This window comes from Muscardinus avellanarius (assembly GCF_963383645.1).
Source record: "Muscardinus avellanarius genome assembly, chromosome: 2".
NCBI lineage: Eukaryota > Metazoa > Chordata > Mammalia > Rodentia > Gliridae > Muscardinus > Muscardinus avellanarius.
Genome location: NC_137787.1, coordinates 16,882,353 through 16,903,512, shown reverse-complemented (window position 1 = coordinate 16,903,512; position 21,160 = coordinate 16,882,353). Strand labels below are relative to the sequence as shown.

General features: G+C 47.0%; 1 protein-coding gene and 1 pseudogene across 2 annotated transcripts; one reads left to right on the top strand and one right to left on the bottom strand.

Annotated features, from left to right (window-relative positions):
• Positions 1 to 396: 396 nt before the first annotated feature.
• On the bottom strand, positions 397 to 1,341 carry RNF228 (ring finger protein 228; the record flags this gene model as incomplete). The annotated part of the gene is made up of 1 exon (XM_080689134.1): positions 397 to 1,341. One exon carries the CDS (start codon positions 1,339 to 1,341, stop codon positions 397 to 399), a length of 945 nt encoding a protein of 314 aa, XP_080545260.1.
• Positions 1,342 to 8,895: 7,554 nt separating this feature from the next.
• On the top strand, positions 8,896 to 9,579 carry LOC308258911 (large ribosomal subunit protein uL22-like; annotated as a pseudogene). The gene has a single exon. The product of its transcript is annotated as a large ribosomal subunit protein uL22-like (transcript).
• Positions 9,580 to 21,160: the final 11,581 nt, after the last annotated feature.

The window sequence follows — 21,160 nt, the reverse complement described above, 5'->3', positions numbered from 1 at the left end:
CAGGTCCCAGCCGCCAGACGACCAGCTTTCGGGAGGGTTGGCTGAGCTCCCGGGGCGCTCTCCTCTCGCCTGCAAAGGCTTCTTCTCCTGCCTGCAAAGGCTCGGGCTTTGGGAAGGGATGGCCACGCACTCCTGGCGCACAGTCTGGACCAAAGGGATGCTCCGCCAGCATCCCCGCCTTCTGAGCTTCCCTCTCTGGGCCAGCGCGAAGGGCGCGGGGCGTGTAAGGCCCCGGAGGGGGGCAGAAAACCGAGGCTGGGCAGCGGCCCGCTGGCTAGAGGGGTGGGTGCGCGTCCCGTGCGTCCCGGAGACGCAGGGGGAGGCAGGAGAAGCTTGATCGCGCGGAGCCTGGAGCCCGGTGCTCCGGCTGCGCAGACCGACCCCCGAGCGGCCGCGCTACGTGTCGCCGCCCCGCGCCCCGCCCGGCGCCGCGGCCCGCGCCCGGGAGCCCCCGCCCGCGCTGCCCGCCGAGCCCGCGGCCGCACCCTCGGGCCGGTACTTGAGCCAGCAGATGATCCAGGTGACGACGACCGAGAAGAGCGCCAGCATGCTGGCCACCGACAGGCAGATGGGCCCCACGGGCGAGGGCGAGGGCGTGCCGGCCGCCGGGGTGCCGCCAGGGGGCGCCCCGCTCCCGGGGGGGCCCGCGCCCCCGCCGCCGCCGCCGCCGTAGTGGTTGACGAAGATGAGGCCGGTGAAGAGCAGCACCACCATGGACAGGAAGGAGAAGACCACGCACACGCAGCCCGCGGTGAGCGCCGCGCGCTTGCAGTTCTGGCAGCTGTCGTAGGCGCCGGGCGCGCGCAGGCCGGGGCGCGCGCGGGGCGGGGGCGCGGCGGGCGCGGGCGCGAGCGCGGGCGCGGGCGGCGGGGCCGGGGCGGGGGCGCGGCGCTCGGGCAGCGGCGGGAGGCGGTCCTGGGGCAGCGGGTCGTGCGCGGCGCGCAGCGCCCGCGGGCAGGCCTCGGCGAGCTTGGTGTTGCAGGGCAGCCCGTGCACGCGGCCGTCGGGCAGCGGCGTGCGGTGGCGGCACACGGGGCACGCGATGGCGCCGGGGGGCCCGAGCCAGGGCGGGGGGCGCGGGGCGCGCTCGGGCGCGGCGCTGGCGGCGGCGGCGCGGAGCTGCAGCTGGCTCAGGCACTCCTGGCAGAAGGTGTGCAGGCACGCCAGCAGCTTGGGCGCCCGCCGGTCCGCGTCAAAGTAGTTGTAGCAGATTTTGCACTCGTAGTCCTCCAGCGCAGGGAGGCCGGGGGCCCCCGCGTCCCCGCCGTCCCGGGCTCCCGCGCGGCTCCCGGGGCTGCTGCTCGGGCTCTGGTCGCCGCTGTCGCTCGCCGGCGCTGCCATGGCATGATCCGCCCCTCATCGGGGGCAAGGTGAGGCGCCTTCCTCCCCCTGCATCGCCGCCTCGGCTGGGGCGGGGAGGAGGCGCCTCCGCCTCCCCCCTCGACTGCTGTCGCCTGGCGGGGGAGACACAACTGGCTGGGCCGGGTGGGGGCGCAGCGGCATCTGCCTCCCCCTCCCGCCCACCCCACCCCACCCCACCCCAACCCCCGCGGGCGCCTCGGTCCCTCCCAGCCCCGGAGCCCCTCTGGGGTCCCCCCCCACCCTCGGTCCTCCTCGAGGCAGCTCTTCTGGTAGCTTTGGGTATCCGGTCTTGTAGGAATTGGGAGTTGAGGGCAGCTGGGGGGTGCGGGGACGCATTGAGGGGGTGCAGCTGCTTAAAGATGTTGCGTATCGCTTGCGCACGCCACCCCCCAAAGGGATGGTGGTGGAAAACCGCGACCTGCTTTTCCCAGTTCCCCTGCCCCACCCCTCCGTTTCATGCTGCGCAAACCCCTCAGTCTGGGGCTGGGTCCCCCCCCCCCACCAGCCTCGTCTCCCCCCACCAGCAAGAGCTCACCGGTGATGTAATGCGGACCCGCGCAGGGCGGGGAAGCGGCGGCCTCGGCAGCCAGGCAGCAGCCCTTCCTTCCCGCGGTGAAAACCGTGATCTCATTTCTCCGTCCAAGGGCGAAAGCCAATAATCACCAAGCCATTTAGGCTTTGCGCTTTTATTAGCAGAGCCCCGGCAGGCCTGCGACTCTCAGGGCGGAAGCAGAGCGGTGACATTTTCCTTTCGCTGTTTGGAGGAAATCTGGGGACTGAAAAGTCCCCTCTCCCTCAACGTTGCTTCCTGAGATTTAGGGGGACACGAAGACAGACTGGGAGCAGGGTCTTGCCGTTTCCCCATCACAGCAGTCCCAGGTCGCTATTCCTTTAGTGCCCAGGCAGACAGAGGCAGAGTGGATGGAAAGTTGTCTACGGAGTGCACAGATTTTTCAAAAGTTCAGCCTGATGGTAGCCACTTGCTCGCTTCAATTATTTCAGTTGCTCGCTTCAATTTTTAGCATACAAACGTAGAGAGCCCCAAACTCTGAGTGCCATGGGCCAGACCTTGGTTTTATGAACACTAATAGAAGCCCAGTGGGCAGGTAGCACGGAGCAGGACTTCTTTGGAGAGCACTCAGTAGGATACAGGCATGGTGGGCTTGGGGACTTTTGGAGGGGAGATGCCCAGATGTTCCTAGCAGGAAAGTCAGTCCCCTTGGAAAAGATAAAGGGATGAGAAGGAAGCGAAAGAAAAAAAAAAAAGACAGAGAGAAACCAGCAAACCACCAATGTTCAGACAAAAGGTGGAGAAGAGGAGTCATAAATAACTATTACATTCAGATGTTTGAAAATACATATTTGCTATTTATTTATTTATTTGTTTGTTTATTTATTGTGGTACTGGAGGTGGAACCCAGGGGCATTCTACCTCTGAGCTACACCCCCAGCCCTATTTTTTATTCTTATTTTGAAACAGTCTCACTAAATTGCAGAGGGCCTAAGTAGCTGAGGCTGGCAGTGAATCTGCGATCCTCCTATCTCAGCCTCCCAAGTCCTGGGATTACAAGTGTGCACCACCACTCCCGGCTTGCAAATGCACTTATTTGAAAATTCTGAATGGTGAATGATAGTTGCCCTTAGTGTAAGAGTCCTCTAGTGAAGTTTCTTAAGAACACTAACATTCTGTTTCCTAGTTCAGATTTCATAATTATGACTTGAGAGAGTGCTCTGAATTTCACGGAAGCATTTCATTTCCTGCTCGTGGCCATGGTGAGAGACGGCAGGTGGATGGGGCGTCCGCAGGAGGCCCTGCCCTGGCCTTGGGATATTGCCCAGTGACCCAGAGTTCACTACAGTGAAAGGCTTCCTGACCTCTTTCCCTCCTTCAGCTGTATGGTTGGGAAGAGACTGAAATAGTGTGCTTATGCACTCTATTACACTGGGTTCTTCTGCAAGCTTCTGCTGTTTAAGAGGCATAATGATGGTGCAGGGAAATGTGAAATCCCAGTTTGGAGAAGAGAAGCACAGAAACGGGAGGGTGGTGTGGACTTGTGTTCTTCCTGCTCATCCAGGTCCCACACCATGTGCAACCTCATGCTCAAGGGACCAAAGGGTGACCTAAGCTTCGTGCGGTGGGCCACACCTGTAATCCCAGCAACTAGGGAGGCTGACGCAGAAAGGATCTAAAGTTCTAGGCCAGTCTTGGTAACTAAGTGACATCTGTCTCAGTATAAAAAATAAAAAGGGCTGGGGATGTAGCTCAGGGTAAAGTGTCCCTGGGTTCCATTCTCAATACTGGGGTGAGAGGAATTAACTTAAGAGATCAGAAAGCCAGTATGTCTGGATAGAGGATGTATCTGGATGAGGCATTTAAGATTTTGCAATTTCACTCCTCGACACCGTCTCTCCATATACCCGGGTCTCTCCCTCTGAGCACTATTAGCATTTTTGCTGGATATTTTATTTTTTTCCTTATGAGTGCCACTCTGTGTGTGCTCAATGTTCAGCAACATCCCTGGGCTCTATCCACGTGATCTCAGTAGCTCAGCTCCCTATTTTGTCCCCTGGAAACAAAATCCCTCCAGGTTGAGGGGACTTACCCCCAAGTCACAGACTTTATTAAAGTGAAACCCAAACCGGAAACATCTCCCAACTCCTGTCTGGTGCAAGCAAATGACATTGCCAGAGTTATTATTTCTCAGCTGCGGGTATTTCTCCTATAGCTCATGGTCGTGTAGGTACCACTGTACCCTCCTTGAAAGAGCCATGAATAGCTTTTGGTCTAATACAGTCTAATGGCTGGGATCATAAGCAACTGCCAGAATCTGGTTACCAATGTTAGAATTTACCTTGTTTGCAGGCATTCCTAGAGGCACCGAGCATCTCTAATTATATTCTGGGGCCAGTTGCTCAATTTTAGGACCCATAAAAACGTCATGTAAGGGATTCCATGGGTGCAGCGGGGGCTGTGTTATTTCTCAAAAGTGTAAGTTTGAGTCACTGAAGCCACAGGCATCCGTCCTAAAGGATCATAGGACCCAAAGCCCATTGTGTTACCGTCAGAAGTTAGTAATGAAGCTTGGTCATTCATTTGGGAATCAGGGGTTCCCATGTATCTGGATAAAACATTTCAGACTTTTTAGTTTCACTCCTCCACACAGTCTCTCCGTGTACCCAGGCCTCTCCCTCTGAGCACTATTAGCATTTTTGCTGGATATTTTATTTTTTCCTTGTGAGTGCATGCTCAATATTTAGCAACACCCCTGGGCTCTATCTACTTGATCTCAGTATCTCAGCTCACTAGTGTGACAACCAAAACTGTCCCCTGGAAACAAAATCCCTCCTGGTTGAGGGAACTTACCCCCAAATCACAGACTTGATTAAAGTGAAACCAAAACCAGAAACATCTCCCATCTTCCCAAGATGTGAAGTCAAAAGGGAGGAACTCAGCATCCACATCAGTGTCTCAATTGGCTTTGCAAGAGTCCCGCTCATGCTGTGAACATATTAGACACCACTATTTGTTGAATTAATTTTGGGAGACCAAGGAAATGGTATCAGGCAATCTTTGGTCCATATTCCCTCCATCAACCCTATGAAGAATGTTTGAGTTTGGGGAGCAGGTGTCTCACAAAGGGCTTCACAGGGAGCAAGTGTTTGTATAAGGTGCAGTTGAACAGTCCTGAGTCCAGCCCCTGGTCTGTTCCTCACCCTTTCTGTTTTGTGAAATGGGTTGCTCAGCTTCCCCATGTCTGTTTCCCAAACTGTAAAGTGGATGAGAGTAGTAACCACAGGAAGCCTACTGTAAGGATTGAGTATGTCGTGCACATAACACAAAAAGAATAGTCCAGCCCCTTTGAGCAGTCATTGTTTAATGGTACGGATTCCTATATCTGATCTCAGTCATCCTCACATATGCCCAGTGAGAGAGGCCGTGGTAACCATGGTTCTCAACCAACCCTTCTGCTGTTTAAAGGTAGAGACACGGATAACATTTCAAACCAAAGGAGCAGGCAGAGGCCTAACCTAGGAATCCAACCGTGCATTAAGGATCTGCCAGCTGCAATAAAGCTCTGCGTAAAACATCAGGGCAAAGTGAATCTCATTGGTCAGGTTGGAGAGCTAGATGCATAGGCAGATAATGCCACTCAGAAGCAAGTGGTTTTTCATTCCATCATGCAGTTGACATTTTAAATAGAAACTGGATCAATTCTATTCGACATTTATTGAAATCCTATTTCAAAAGACATCAGTGCTGGGATGACACCTGGCCTCCAGGAACCACGGATTTAGAAGAGAAGCCGAAAGGAGCCTGAGGAAACAGGGAGAGTAAACGTGCTGTGATATCCTGGTGGGGATCTGGAATAGGGATAAACTAAGGATCTCTGCATAAAACATGGATCTTAGTGAATAATAACTTATCAGCATGCATTCGTTGGTTATGACAAATGGAGCATATTATTGTAAGATTAAAATAATGGAAGAAATGAATGTGGTGTATATATGAGAACACTGGGTAGCTTTAAAAGTTTTCTGTAACTATAAAACTAGCCTAAAATAAAGTTTAATTTTGTTATTGTGTGTGGTTGTGGGTTGTGTTAGCCAGGTTTGCATTACTGTAACAAAATGTCTGGGGCAATCAACTTATAAAGAGGAAAGGTTCATGTTGGCTCGTAGTTTTGGAGTTCCAGTCCAGAGTCAGTTGCTTGTGGGCCTGTTGAGGCAGTGCAACATGGCTAACTGTTCACCTCATGGCATCCAGGAAGCAAAAAAGAGGAAGAGGAAGGTCTGAAGTCCTAATATTCCATCCAAGGGCACGCCTCCCATGACCTAACTTCTTTCCAATAGGTCCCGCCTCCTAAGGATTCCAACATCTCTCAATAGAGCCATTGGCTGGTGACCAAGCCTCACCTGGGCCTTTGGAGGACATATATCCAAAACACAGTTAGGGTACAATGTAATATATTGATAAAAAGTTTATTATCATTATTATTATTATTATTATTATTACTACTATTATTATTATTTTGGTGGTACTGGGGGTGGAACCCAGAGGCTTTCTACCTCTGGGCTATCCTCCCAAACCTATTTTGTATTTTATTTAGAAACAGGGTCTCACTAAACTGCCGAGAGCCTAAGTAGCGGAGGCTGGCCTCGAACCTGTGCGATACTCCTGTCTCAGCCTCCCAAGCACAGGGATTACAAGCGTGTGCCACCACACCCAGCTAAAAGTTTATTTTTTTTTAAAATGTGACTGATTTATGGGGATTCGCAAAAAGAACACACTGGAATTCCTTAGGAACTAATATTAAAACCCAGCTATCCCCTATGTATGATCTCTTCAAGTAAAACTCACAAAACAGGATCTCATTAAATTGCTGAGGGGCTTGCTACTAAGCTGCCGAGGCCGGCTGTGAGCCTGTGCTCCTCCTGCCTCAGACTCCCAAGTGCTGGGTCGCAGGCGTGTGCCACCACACACTGGATTTTGGATGTTTCAGTACTTTGTCACTACTTTGTGTTTCTCTACATAGACTCTAGTTTGGGCAAGAAAAAATATTTGCTGTGCTTCCCGGGGATTATTAAAAGTTGGTTTTTAGATTTTCAGTAACTATTCAGAGCGCCACCCCAACAAACAAATGCTCCTGTGATTTGTAATGAGATTTGTCATTCCTTGAACAAACCCATGGCCCTTCATCCCCAGAGTTCCTGCCAGTCGGCAGATGAACTGGGTCTGTGGGCGGTTTCTGTGTCGGGTGGCACTCACCCAGGGCTAGAAAGCATTCACACGCCAAAGCTGAGGGGAGCCAACTCTGATCAAGATGGAAGACAGGCAAGAGCATCACAAACATGTTTTTAAAATGTTTTCTAGAGAGTACTTGGGAAGCTGAGATGGGAGGATCTCAGGTTCGAGGACAGCTTCAGCAACTTAGTGAGACCCTGTTTCAAAACAAAAAACAAAAATGGCTAAGGGTGCAGCTTGAAGGTTAGAATGCCCCTGGGCTCAGTACCCAGCATCACACACACACACACACACACACACACACACACACACACACACACTTTTTCCTAGATAGAAATGTGAAATGTATCTTCTGTATTCTGAATTAGCAGGTCCTCACAGCAGTGCTTTGCAATTCCTTTGCCATTCTACTCCATTTCCTGATAAGGGCGCTGATAAAGAACATGGAGGTCACAGGGTCAATTCGGCTGCCAGGCAGGGCTGCAGCCCCTGAGGAAGCTCCAGGGGAGAATCCACCCCTCACCTCTTCCAGCTTGCAGCCTAATGGCTTTCCTGGATTCCTGAAGTAGACAAGGGGGCAGGAGCAATGGAACTTCTGGACATATTAAAGGCGATTCCAGGGCGTGAAGGTTGGTGTCTCAGTTCTGGAGGTTTCTCTGGGGATATCCCAATCCCCACAGACAGGCTGCTCTTGAGAAGACAGGAGTAGGGAGTAATCCTCCCACACAGGTGCCACCACAGATTCCCAAATTCTCCCGGGTTGGGGTGCGCTGGACAGAACCAGGTCGGATCCTTGGGTGCAGCTGGAGGGTACCGAATAAAAACAAAGGGTCAGTGGGAATCCCTAGTGTGCTAGGAAATTTTTTTAAGGAAGCAGTAAGCAGTAAAGTGTGGGACTCTATTGTAGTCTCTTTTCTTAAATGTACTTTTATTGGTGCATTATAGTTTCACCTCATAATGTATCACAGTGATAGGGATGCACACGTACACAGCACTTGGTGGACTCCCTCCCCCCATTCCGTCTTCCCCATACAGGTTGTTGAGATGGACCTTGGCATTTTGCATGTGTGTGTAATGATGATGGAGGTGTACCATAATCTCTTCATTCTCCAAAGCACTCCAGCAGGGCCACTGCCCTTTCTGAGCCTTAGTAGGGAAGAGATGTGTCAGAGACCTTAGGGAGGTGGGGGTGGGGGCATGGCGGAGAGAAGGAAGAAGCAGGTGGACCCCAGAGCCAGCAGCCAGGGCAGAGCAGCATTAGGTAGAGCAAAGGTGGACAAGACACCAGAGGAGAGGACACCAAGGTCCACTTGTTCCTCCTTGCCTTCCGCCCGCCTTCCAGGTGCCATCCTGGGGAAAAGGAAACCAAAGGAAGAGGACACATCCTGACCTCCCCAAAGCACGCTCTCACCGCCCCAAAGGTGGCTGTTAAGGTAGAAAGGAAGTGGCTGAGCTGTTTGCAAAATGAAGTTTGCACTTCTGCTGTGGTCTAGAGAAATGGAGGGTTCTTAAATCCTAGCGTGAAGTGTCACACTGGTATTAGAGAAGGTGTCTTGTTTCCCACTGTTGGTTGAACCATGATCCTTTTGTGCTGGCACCAGGGAAATGAGCCTGGGAAACAACACGTTTACTAGATAGTGTGGAATAGCACAAACAGTAAACCAAAGTCGTTGTATTGCCCCATCTACGCGCATCACGTCATGTCACATCCCCCTAATTTGCTCTGCTCCTATGAATCTAAGAAGCGAGAGGATCCTCTTTCTCAAAGCAGCCTGGGGTCACCTGTAAAAATGGTTTGCTACTCTCTTGACCCAGAAAATCCCACAAAATCATGCAAATCAAGAGGCTCCAATCTTAATGTTCATCTTAAGAACAATGGTGGAATTACCCTGCCATCAAGGGTATGCATATCTGAAAATCCACCAAGTATCTGAAAGGTGTCCTTTTAAAGAAGCAGTGTGTGCCATTCCTGTGTTTCAGTGGTGGAGTTGGTAGGTGTGGCCTGCCCAAAGAGTGGACATGACAGGGTCCATGGCACAAAACAGTGCAGAATTTTTGCTGCACATGTTTAAAAATGAAGAAATTCAGGCTAAACTTAAGGCAACTTAAGGTTAGATGTCTATTCTCTGGTCATTGAACATCTCCAGGTGAACAAAACCCCCATGATGCACCTAATCTTGCCACTTTACCGTGACCCTTGCCACTGTCCTTACACAGCACAGGGTCAGCTTAACCTAGTTGTGAGCTCCCCTGCCACACTGGGATGACCCTCACTGAGAAGGAGCAGACTGTTCCGAAGCCTGAAGAGGAGGTTGCACGAAAGAAGATATCCCAGAAGACACCGGAGAAACAAAAATTTATGGCACAAAAATAAATTCAGAATAAAATAAATGCAAATAAAAGTTAAAAAAAAAAGTTGGGGGCATGAGAACCATCTGGAAAAAGAAAGGGACCGGGGCATCTCTTGTGTTCCAAGGAGGTCAGATAGAACTGGCCCAGTCTGGGAGGGGTCTTTAGGAAGTAAAGAGGAAAGGAAGGTCCATCAGCATGTGTCCTGGCTCCGTCCTTTGAGCTGGTGAGCCTAGACAGATGGGGTGGGGCTCTAGAGCTTGCTATTATGTGATAGGAAGGAATTCTTTGTATGTGTCATTATAATAAATGTAGTATAGTTATAGAAAAAGTCCATAGATGTTTCTTATAAGCCATACTGAAGTATTATAGGAAAAAAGGCATAATATCTTAACTTTGCTTCAAAATATGCCAGCAAAATGAATAGATAAATAAATACATTTAAAAAGTAGAACCAGGCAGGGTGGTAATCCCAGGAATTGGGAGGCTGAGACAGGAGGATCACAGGTTCAAGATCAGCCTCAGCAACTTAGCGGGACTCTCAGCGACCTAGCAAGGCCTTTTTTCAAAACAAAAAATAAGAAGGGCTAGAGGTGTAGCTCAGAGGTAGAATGCCCCTGGGTTCAATCCTCAGTACCAATACATACATACATACATACATACACACATACACACATACATACATGTATGTGGGAGACAGAGAAATCAGATTGTCATCATGTATGAAAATGGTGAAGCTTGGTGAACTCAGTACAGGTGTGCATTATACCAGTCTCTTTTGTGATTTTTGGAAATGTTTGTATCTGTCCTCAATCTTAGAGACAGACTCAGGATTGGTGTCCATCTTGGTATTAGTTTACCTTTCATCACAGCAGCCAACCAAAATACTGGGAGAACAATTAGAGGAAGAGAGGTTTATTTGGCACCGGGTTCCGAGGTGCAGTCTAGGGCTGGCCGGCTCCAAGGCAGAAACATCAGGGCAGCCGGGAGGAAGCCGCTCAGCTCACGGCAGCTAGAGCACAGAAAGAGGGTAGGGGAGGATGGGCGCAAGGAGATACAGGCCGCGAGGCCTTGCTGCATTGATACCACGCTTTCAACCCAAGAGCTCTGGGGGGGAGGGATTTCAGAGCCAAATCATAACATTCTTATCAAAACACCCCTCAGAATGTTCATGTTCTCAGAAACCTCACTAAAGCACTTTAGTGTGGAAGGACTGGAGAAAATGGTCTTGAATCCAGCTACTTTGCTCTTTTCTTATTCTTTTTGCCTCCTTTAGGTAGGAACTGGGTAAGGGCTAATTGGATGATGTGTGCATGTATGCCTCCACCATCTTGCCTTCCACTAAGATGTATGAATACAATGCACCAATAAATTTTTTTTTTTTGGTGGTACTAGGGTTCCTGGAAGCCCTTCTACCTCCAGGCTACACTCCCAGACATATATATATATATATATATATATATATATATATATATATATATATATATATATATTTGGAAACAGGGTCTCTTAAGCCAGTGCGGCTGGCTTCGAACCTGCGTGATCCTCTTGTCTCTGCCTCCCAAGTGCGGGGATTATAAGCATGTGCCACCATGCCCGACCCAATAAAATTATTTTATTTTATTTTTTTGCGGGTTTGGGGATAGAACCCAGAGGCATTTGACCTCCGAGCTACACCCCCTGCCCTATTTTTTATTCTTTATTTGAAACCGAGTCTCACTGAGTTGCAGAGGGCCTCACTAAGTAGCTGAGGCTGTCCGCGAACCGCGATCCTTCGGTCTCAGCCTCCCAAATGCTGGGATGACAAGCGTGCACCACCACGCCTGGCTCTAATAAAATAATTTTAAAAATTAAATATGCAGGATAATTTATAAAAACATGTATAAGACTTGTATGCTAAATAACATGCTAGTGAATTAACACAAGTAAGATCAAAGCAAAGGGAAAAGAAAAAGAAATCAAGGAAGTGCTACGGGGGCCAGGGAGCCCAGGTGTCCCCATGGAAACTTCCAGAGTTTGGTGCCCAGGGCAGGTTCCAGGATCCTCTTCTGCCGACTTTTCTCTGCAGGTGCTGCCCAGCTTTGGAGCCCAGGGCCCGGCCTCGGAGCTCCACTCCCCCGTCAGTGACGTCTACTCTAAACCCTGGAATGAGTGATCAAGAGAGATCGTGCAGATACCAATCCTGCAGAAGAGCAGAATGGAAATGTGGGCACTTCCTCAGCAGTTGATTTAAATACCAGCTTCTCCTTACCACACCGTCTGCGGGCTTCGTTTTTAAATTATTATTTCCTATCTAAATCGTTCCAAAGTTTTAAAGAGATGCAGTCAGTGGACCATGGCCATTTCCTTGCCTGGGAAAACTCAGGGGTTACAATTTCCACCTTCATCTCTGGGAGCCATTCGAGGACTTGTGCTTTAAGCACCCACCAGCAATATGCTCCATTTCAAAACAGCTTCTTCTCCTTGGATCAGGTGGCCTCTGTAGTTTTCTCTGAAAAATCATTCTGCAGCCTGAGATCCTTGGAATTAAATCTGTATTGCTGCTAAAGACTTTTTTCCCTTGTTATAAACCTGCCTCTTTATCAGATGTGATAAAAAAACACTTCACTAGGTAGGAAAGGTATGTTAAAGTTAGAAAATCGCTTTCTCACTGAGCTATGGATTTCTCTCTGAGACACAAAAGTGAAGTACCAGACTTTTGGTTAAAAAAGAAGAAGAAAGAAAATCATAAACTGGACATGGTGGCACATACCTGTAATCTCAGCACTTGAGAGGCAGAGACAGGAGGATCACAGATTTGAGGACAGCCTCAGTAATGTAGTGAGATTCTTAGCAACTGAGTAATACTCCATTTCAAAACAAAATATTAAAAGGGTTGGGGTAGCTCAGGTAGAATGCCCTTGGGTTCAATCCCCAGTTCAAGGAGGAGGAAAAAAAAAAAAGGGAAAAGGAAGAGAAGGAAAGGAGTTTCTTGGACGCCACAAATAGGAGTAACTTAAGCTGAGATCGTATTGCCTTTCTTACCATTATTTATTCTGACGTGTCTATCACAGCAACAAATCCCAAAAATAAAGGCTGCTGAGTATTGAGAAATATTAAAGGCACTCAAGTTCCCAACCTAACATTAGGGATTGCCTTGATGTCTATGGAGAATAAAAGCCAAAACTGGTGAAAGTCTGTAGCACCATCAAGTGTTTAACCATGTCTTCTACTGAAAGATGAGACTGTGTAGGCTCTTACCCGCTGTGGCCAGTGAGGCCCAGCTTCTAAGACTCCAGGCTCGCTACCTCTATACAAAGATCTAAGTAGCAAAAGGTTTTGCCGACTGTGTGGCCAAGTGGTAGAGTACTTGCTTAACATGCACAAGGTCCTGGGTTTGATCCCCAGTAACCACACAAAACATCATTTGGTCCATCATATTAGAGAAAAGATTGATTTCTTTCTATATAAAGTGTGATAAAATCATTGTTACATGAATAGGCAATCAGATAGTCTGCAGACAAATACTTCTATTGAGGGTTATGCCCAAGAGATAATTCATTAAAAAAAGATATTTTTCTGGATTTTGAGATCTTTCTAAATTTTACCCACTTTAAATGTTTTCCAGCCAGACTCTGATGGATGCCTGTAATCCCAGTACTTGGGAGGCTGTGACAAAATGATAACAGGTTTGATGCCAAAACGCAGTAACTTAGCAAGGCCCGGGTTTAAGCTTAGAGGTAGACTGCCCCTGGGTTTAACCCCAATACCACATACACACAGAGTTTTGCAGTGGTGGTTTTTTATTCTATAATTCTAAATGAAATGAATATTTAATATTTCCTCTTATTTTAGCATTTGAATTCTCTCTCTCTGTCTCTCTCTCTCTGTCTCTCTCTGTCTCTCTCTCTGTCTCTCTCTGGTGGTACTGGGGGTGGAACCTAGGGGCTATTCTATATCTGGGATATACTCCTAGACCTATTTTATACTTTATTTGGAAACAGGGTCTCACTAAGTTGCTGAGAGCCTCACTCAGAGTCTGAGACAGGAGGATTGTGGTTTCAGGACAGCCTCTACAACTTTGCAAGATGCCTAGAAACTTAGTGAATATAAAATAAATAAAATAAAATAAAATAAAATAGGTTTGGGAGTGTAGCTCGGAGGTAGAATGACTCTTTGTTCAACCTCCAGTAATAAACAACAAAAAACAGGCTTCCAAAACTGTACAAGCATTAGGCCCACACAGTCCTCCCAGGGAGAAGTGGACTCCCAGAGTTCTCCCACGCTCTGATAATGGACGTGAAAGACCCTAATGGGTTTGCCCTTCCAGCTGCCTCAGTCTTCTGAAAACCCAATCTGCGTATGATTAAGTCAGCAAATGCACAGTTGATGGATTGTAATGACTCTGAAGGAATCTGTGTGGCCAGAAAGATAAATAATACATCGTTTAAAGGTTTTTGAACTCTGAGAATGTTTTAGAAGAAGACATTCTTTAAAATGCAAAAGAATTGAGGAAGGAGGGTAGAGCATATTCAGGGAGAAAAACGTAAAAATGGGCCATTGTGACGAGCCAGGCTAGATGAAAGGAGATGTCTCTCTTATTTTCATCCATGGTCACTTCCACACTCATCCTCATCTGAAGTCAATGAAGTAGACCCCGTCTAACTGAGCCTGCCTGGCTGGACCGGTGCATCCTCAGAATCCCTGCTCCTTCTCGGCCAGGGTGTGGTTGCAGACAGAATGCTGACGTCACATAAAGAATGTGAATAGCATATGGAAGGAATTGCCCAGTTCCTTTATTGTAAACACACTTGGTTGTCCTTCCAGGCATGCCAAATCTCACCCAGCGTTAGCCCTTTATGACAAAGATAAAGGGGAAATCAATTTCACCTTATTTCCTGCACCACTTTGAACAATCTCAATATTTTTGATCCAGGATCTAAAATTTTTTTTTTTTCATTTTCTGGTTGCTAGCCAGGCATGGTGGTGCACCCCTATAATCCCAGTACTTGGGAGGCTGACAGGAGGATCACATGTTTCAGGATGGCCTCAGTAGGTAGTAAGATTCTCAGCAACCTAATAAGACCCCGTTTCAAAACAAAAAATAGGAAAGGCTGTGGGGGTAAAGGTAGCTTGTAGCTTGGAGGTAGAATGCCCCTGGGTTCAATCCCCAGCACTGCAAAATGAATGAATAAATAAATAGGAAAATCATTTCTCTGCTTGGGCTGGAGGTGTGGCTCAGTTGGTAGAGTGCCTGCCTAGCATGCATGAGGCCCTGGGTTCAATCCCCAGTACCCTTCCCCCAAGCTAATTAAAGTTAATAAAAATAAGTAAATGTATTTGCTTACCTTAAAATTATTTGATACCTTAGTTTCATTAATAAGGTTACTAAAAAGATTTGTGTGGCCACAAAAGTTTGGTAGACACAAGGTTATGCACTGAACTGATTTCTGTGTATCTCTGAGATGGCTCTTCTCAGAGCCTTCAATAATCAATTTTTATGTGCAGACTATAGAAGAAGGTGGTTTGGCATGCTTCACAGATTCTTTAATCATAAAGCCCTTTTTTGAAGAATTAATATTTCAGAGACCATAATGTTGGGAAATGCTACTTTGGACCACAATAAAATAAGATAATAGATGTAAATGCTTCATATAACATGAAGACTAAGCAAATTGTATGATAGTTTGGTAACAACCATTATCATTATTATTAAGATCACCACGGTTGAAAGAATCAATCATTCCCCCATTCTTTTCTAATGGGGTCTATTTAAAACCTCTGTATAGCTAATTTTACTTGCATTTTGTGTTATGACAGTTTTATTTTACAAAGGGGCTGAAAGAATTTATCCAAGCGTCTTGCTATCGGGCTTATTTGTCCGCTGCTTCAGCAGATTTTACTCCCTTTTTTAGATTCCCCATTGCATTTATTAAAGAATGAGCACTGCCAATGCGATCTTCATCAAATTCCCAAAGGCATTTTTCCAGAAATAGAAACATTCATCATAAAATTCATATGGAATCTCAAAGGACCCCAAATAGCTAAAACAATTTTTGAAAAAGGACAAAACTAGAGGACGTACACTTCCCAATTTCAAAATACATTACGGAGCTGCCATAATCAAAACAGTGTGGTAGTAGGCTGAGGGCATAGCTCAATGGGAAAGCACTTACCTAGCATGTATGAGGCTCTGGGTTTAACCCCCGGGGCTGTCACCCCCCCCCCAAAAAAAGCCAATGTTTTACTATCATAAAGATAGATAAATAGACCAAGAAATAGAATACAGGGCCCAGAAGTAACTCTCACATATGTGATAAAAATCTTTGATAAGGGTGCCAAGACTATTCAATGGGGAAATGACAGTCTCTTCAATAAATATTGTCAGAAAAACTAGGTATTTCTAGTAGAAAAAAAATTAGGTTGGACCACTCATGGTGGCACATGCCTGTAATCCTAGAACTTGGAAGTCTGAGACAGGAGGATTGTAGGTTCAAGGCTAGCCTCAGCAACTTAGACCCTCAGCAGCCTAGTGAGAGCTTGTTTCAAAACAAAAAGAAAAATGGTCTGGAGGTACAGCTTGAACTTGAATACAGAATACTCCTGAGTTTAATCCCCAAGTACCATGAAAGAGAAGGAGAAGAAGAAAGAGGAGGAAGAGGAGGAGGAGGAGGAGGAGGAGGAGGAGGAGGAGGAAGAGACAATGAGCAAAATGGATTAAAACCCAACTATAAAATTTCTAGAAAAAAATTGAAAACTTCATGAAATTGATCTTGACAGTAATTTCTTCGATACAGTAACAAAGTCCAACAACAAAAGCAAAATAGATAAATGAGACTACATAAAAGTTAAACAATTTTGTGAACTAAAAGATACACTCAATATAGTGATGGGGCAATCTGTGGAAGAAAGTATTTCTAAATCATATATCTAATAATAAGGGGCTAAGATCCAGAAGATTCCCAAACCCCTACAACTCAGCAATAGAAATATCACACAATCCAGTTCAAACAAAAACAATGTTCTTGAATAGATATTTCCCCAGACACGATATACAGATGACTAGTAAGCGTATGGAAAGATGTCCAATATTACCAACCATCAGAGAAGTGCAGGTCGATGAGCCCAGCATAGTGACCCAGGCCTGTAATCCCAGGGCTTGGGGGGCTGAGGGAAGAGGATTGCAGATTCAAGGACAGCCTTGGGAATTCAGCAAGAGCCTTAGCAATGCATGGAAACCCTGTTTCAAAATTTAAAAAGTCAAATAGGGGCTGTAGCTCAGAGGTAGAATGCCCTTGGGGTCAATCTCTAGTACCCAAACCAAAATAAAATAAAACCAAAACCACAATGAGATGTCACTTCATATCCATTAGGAAGGCCACAATTAAAAAATAAAACAAGCTGGGCATTGTGGTGCACGCCTGTACCCAAGCGCTTGGGAGGCTGAGACAGGAGGATCGCACAGGTTCGAAGCCAGCTTTAGCTACTTAATGAGGCTCTCAGCAACTTAGTGAGACCCTGTTTCCAAATAAAATATAAAATAGTTCCGTGAGTGCCAGGTGTGGTGGCGCACGCTTGTAATCCCACGCTTAGGAGGTGGAGACAGGAGGATCACGCAGGTTTGAAGCCAGCCTCGCTGGCTTAAGAGACCCTATTTCCAAATAAAAATATAAAATAGGTCTGGGAGTAGAAGGGTTTCCCGGAGGTAGAAGGGTTTCCAGGAACCCAGTACCACCAAAAATAAATAAATAAATAAATAAATAAATAAATAAATAAATAAATAAATGAATAAATAAATCAAACAAGCCGGGCATGGTGGCGCATGCCTGTAACCCAGGTACTTGCGAGGCTGAGACAGGAGCATCTCGGTTTCACAGCCAGCCTCAGCTACTCAGTAATGCCCTGCAACTTAGTGAGACCCTGTTTCAAAATAAAGAATAAAAAATAGGGCTGGGGGTGTAGCTCAGAGGTAAAATGCCCCTGGGTCCCATCCCCAGTGCCGCATTAAAAATAAATAAATAAAACAAAACCAAAAAACCCACATGTAACAAATGTCAGCCAGGATGTGGAGGAATTGGAACCTTTTTCTACTATTGGGACTGTAGCATGTTGATCAAAGAAGATTCGAGGTCATTTACATCCAGACTGCCTAGTAGTTCTCCTCCGTTTACCTTTGTTCCATTAAGCAGAGTCAGAATATTTAAGAGGTACATCCCCAGCCAAAGGATTCTTTTATTATTACTAGTGTGGAAAAGTTTCTTTTGCCCATTGTCATTGGTATTGGCAGTAGACTTTTAGGATAGTGAACACTTCCAGGGGAATATCTACCATGTATCTTTCATGTAGAGCTGGAAGATTTCAAGGCTTCCAGGAGATTGGCTGCTACAGGGAACAATCTTAAATGCTCTTAAGATTTAAGAGCCTTAGTCTTAAAAGTGATGGTATGCACCAGCCAGCTTGTCTTTTGTCCCTGATGTTGTCGCGTATCATGAGAGTACACATTGAACCTTGCCCTTGCCTTGCCCAAGGCTGAGTGCACACGTAGGGTAATGCTAGGATTATTATTGGACATTGCTCTTGTACCAGGAAAGCTAGCAGTAGTTGAACTGAAGAAGAGGTTCTGAGCCCCATAAATATTCCTCTAAACCAAAATGATCTGTGTCATCATTAACTTCCTTAGCTATGACCCCCAAATGCTCATGGCTACCCCAAGCCACCCAGCACAAGAAGAAACAGGACCGAGAGGAGGTTGAGTGGAAAGATTCAGTGATCTCAAGCATTTACAGTGAGAATATTGTATTCCTGTAAACTTTACAAGAACAGGTGGCCCTGAAAACACCTGTAAATTCAAGTGAGAGGCCTTGAAACTTAGGATTTATTCGTTTCCTGGTAAATCCACTTCTAGTTTAAATTCAAATCTTCTTCCACCAGGCATGTTGTTTATTTCTTTGGGGTGGATTTACATCTGCATCTTGAACCTAAGGACCAGATCTGTAGAAAATAGGATGCAAACATGTAAGAGACACATATGTGACAACATCCCAGCTGGCTGACATATTAAACCTAACAAAACAATTACTGGGTATTATGTGGATCAAGACTCTTAAGTCTGGGGATGGGTTTAAAACTATTTAGCTTTAAAAGATACACATTGTGTGGCTATAAAGCCGGTGGGGGGGGTGTTTCTGTAGGCCCAGGGTGTGGCCTTGGAATTTTCAGTGTTCACATTTCCCAGTTGATTCTGATGTGCTGCCAGGTTTCAGAATCACTGATGGAGACAAAATATTTGGACGAAAGCCTGTGCCCGCTACAGCCCCGCAGGGCGGAGTAGGAGAAACATGACAGGGATATTGTGATGTGGTGCAGGGAGAAGCTGTAAGTCCCACATCAGACTGACTAGAGCGGCACTCAGTGGAGAGATTGTGAGAGGGATTTGTATTACCCCGACTTTGTTGGGCACATATAGAAAAACCCATTTCGGGTTATCTTAGGCATAGAAAAAAAAGCAGCTTATTGCCTCCTGTGGCCAAAATGTCCATTTCAGTTAAGGCTGAATCAACTGGACATTTCCTATGGAAAGAAAGTACTTTTTCAATTAAAAGTGGTGGAGTAGACTTTTATTACCTGGCTGGGTCAAATGTCCATTTCTGATCCAATCACTACATCCAGGTTGGCTGATGGGCCAGACTTGGGCCACAGGACCACCTCAGCGCACAGGAGGTGGGTCAGCCTCACTGAACCCTGTGGCTCAAGAAAGGAGAGGAGGAGAAAGGATTTCCTTCAGGAAATCGGGATTATAGGCAGAAACAACGGATGGACAGGTGGATGCATGGATTCCATGATCTCTGCAGCCACCTCCAGCTAACTGCGGATTTGCTTTGTCCTTGCTGAATTTCCCGAGTTGCCCAGCTTCTGGGGTGAGCAGCACCCTTAGACTGATGCTGGGGCCACGCTAGCAGTCCATAATCAGGTGTCCAATGGGATGAGGCCGGATGGAGATGTAGAATAAAGAGTTTTCCAAGGGAGACAGCACCAACAGAGTGGACAAGAGGGTGTTCCCACATGCATAGAGGGCTGTGAATCCCAACATCTCTGAGCAGAAGCAGGGATCGCTGAAAATACCTGCAAAGCCATGCCCCCCACTGAGCCGCCAGCACGCTCTATTAAACACGTGAACTCCATAATGAAATATAACAAATCAGTGGTGCGGTAAACCCCAAACATGCTATCCAAATCCTGCTTCACGGAAGGGCTCTCTGCTTAGGTGGGGGGAGGGCAAAAGCACCCCGTTTTCAGCTGACAGCTCCTCCTCTAGGCTGCAGGGGGTCACGTCCCCCCCCCTTTTTCGTGTTACTGGGGTTTAAGCCCATGGACATTCTACTTCTGAGCTCTAACCCCAGCCCATTTTATTTTTACTTATTTATTATTATTCTTATTTTTGGAAGGAGGAATGCTTCCCCTGTATTTGTGAGAAAGAATCAGAATGGAACCTGGACCTCTGCTGATGGGTGAGACAGGACTTAAACCTTCACCATTTGGAGGCCAGGAGTAATTGACCCCTTTGTGTCTGCACAGGCTGTTGGCATACTAGTTTCCAGTTGCTGCTGTAACAAATTACTACAAAGTTAGAGGCTAAAAACCTCGCATATTTATTACCTTACAGTTCTATGACATGTCAACTTTACTCTTAAAACACAGGAGCCCTCAGCCGGGCGTGGTGGCGCACGCTTGTAATCCCAGCATTTGGGAGGCTGAGACAGGAGGATGGCGGTTCGCAGACGGCCTTAGCTACTTAGTGAGGCCCTTTGCAACTCAGTGAGACCCTCTTTCAAAATAAAGAATAAGCTGGGCTTGGTGGTGCATGCTTGAAATCCCAGGACTTGGGAGGCTGAGACAGGAGGATCTCACAAGTTCAAAGCCAGCCTTGGGGCCGGGCGTGGTGGCGCACGCTTGTAATCCCTGCGCTTGGGAGGCAGAGACAGGAGGATCGCGCAGGTTCGAAGCCAGCTGCGCGCGCTGGCTTAGGAGACCCTGTTTCCAAATAAAAATGTAAAAATAGGTCTGGGAGTGTAGCCCGGAGGTAGGGCTTCCACGAACCTCAGTACCACCAAAAAAAAAAAAAAAAAAAAAAAAAAAAAGCCAGCCTTGGCTACTGAGTGAGGCTCTCAACAACTTAGTGAGACTCTGTTTCCAAATAAAGTATAAAATAGATCTGGAAGTATAGCCCGGAGGTAGAAAAGCCCCTGGTTTCCATCCCCAGTACCACCAAAAATAAATAAACCAAAATGAAAAAGTAGGACTGGGGGTGTAGTTTGGAGGTCAAATGCCCCTGGTTTTCATCCCCAGTACTGCAAAATAAATATATAAAAATAAATAAATAAATAGATTTTAAAAAACCACAGGGGCCCTCTCATCTGGACAGAATTGGTAGTTTCTGTTTGGGGCTTTTCACAGTAAGGTATGGAGATGGCTCTAAAACCTTTTCATTTTTTTACTTGGAAACAGGGTCCCACCAATCTCCTGGCCGCAAACCTCCTGACTCCCCAGTGCTGAGATGATGGGCGTGCGTGGCAGTGTGTGGCAAGGTCACGGCCGTTGGGCCAGCCTGCATCTAGAGGTAGGAGGCTCAGCATCTCGGCCCATCATGGGACAAGGTTCCAGACTGTACTTGCTGCCGCACTCCTTCCCGGGCCTCCTCTGCAGTTCATCTTTTTTCTCTGCCTGTTC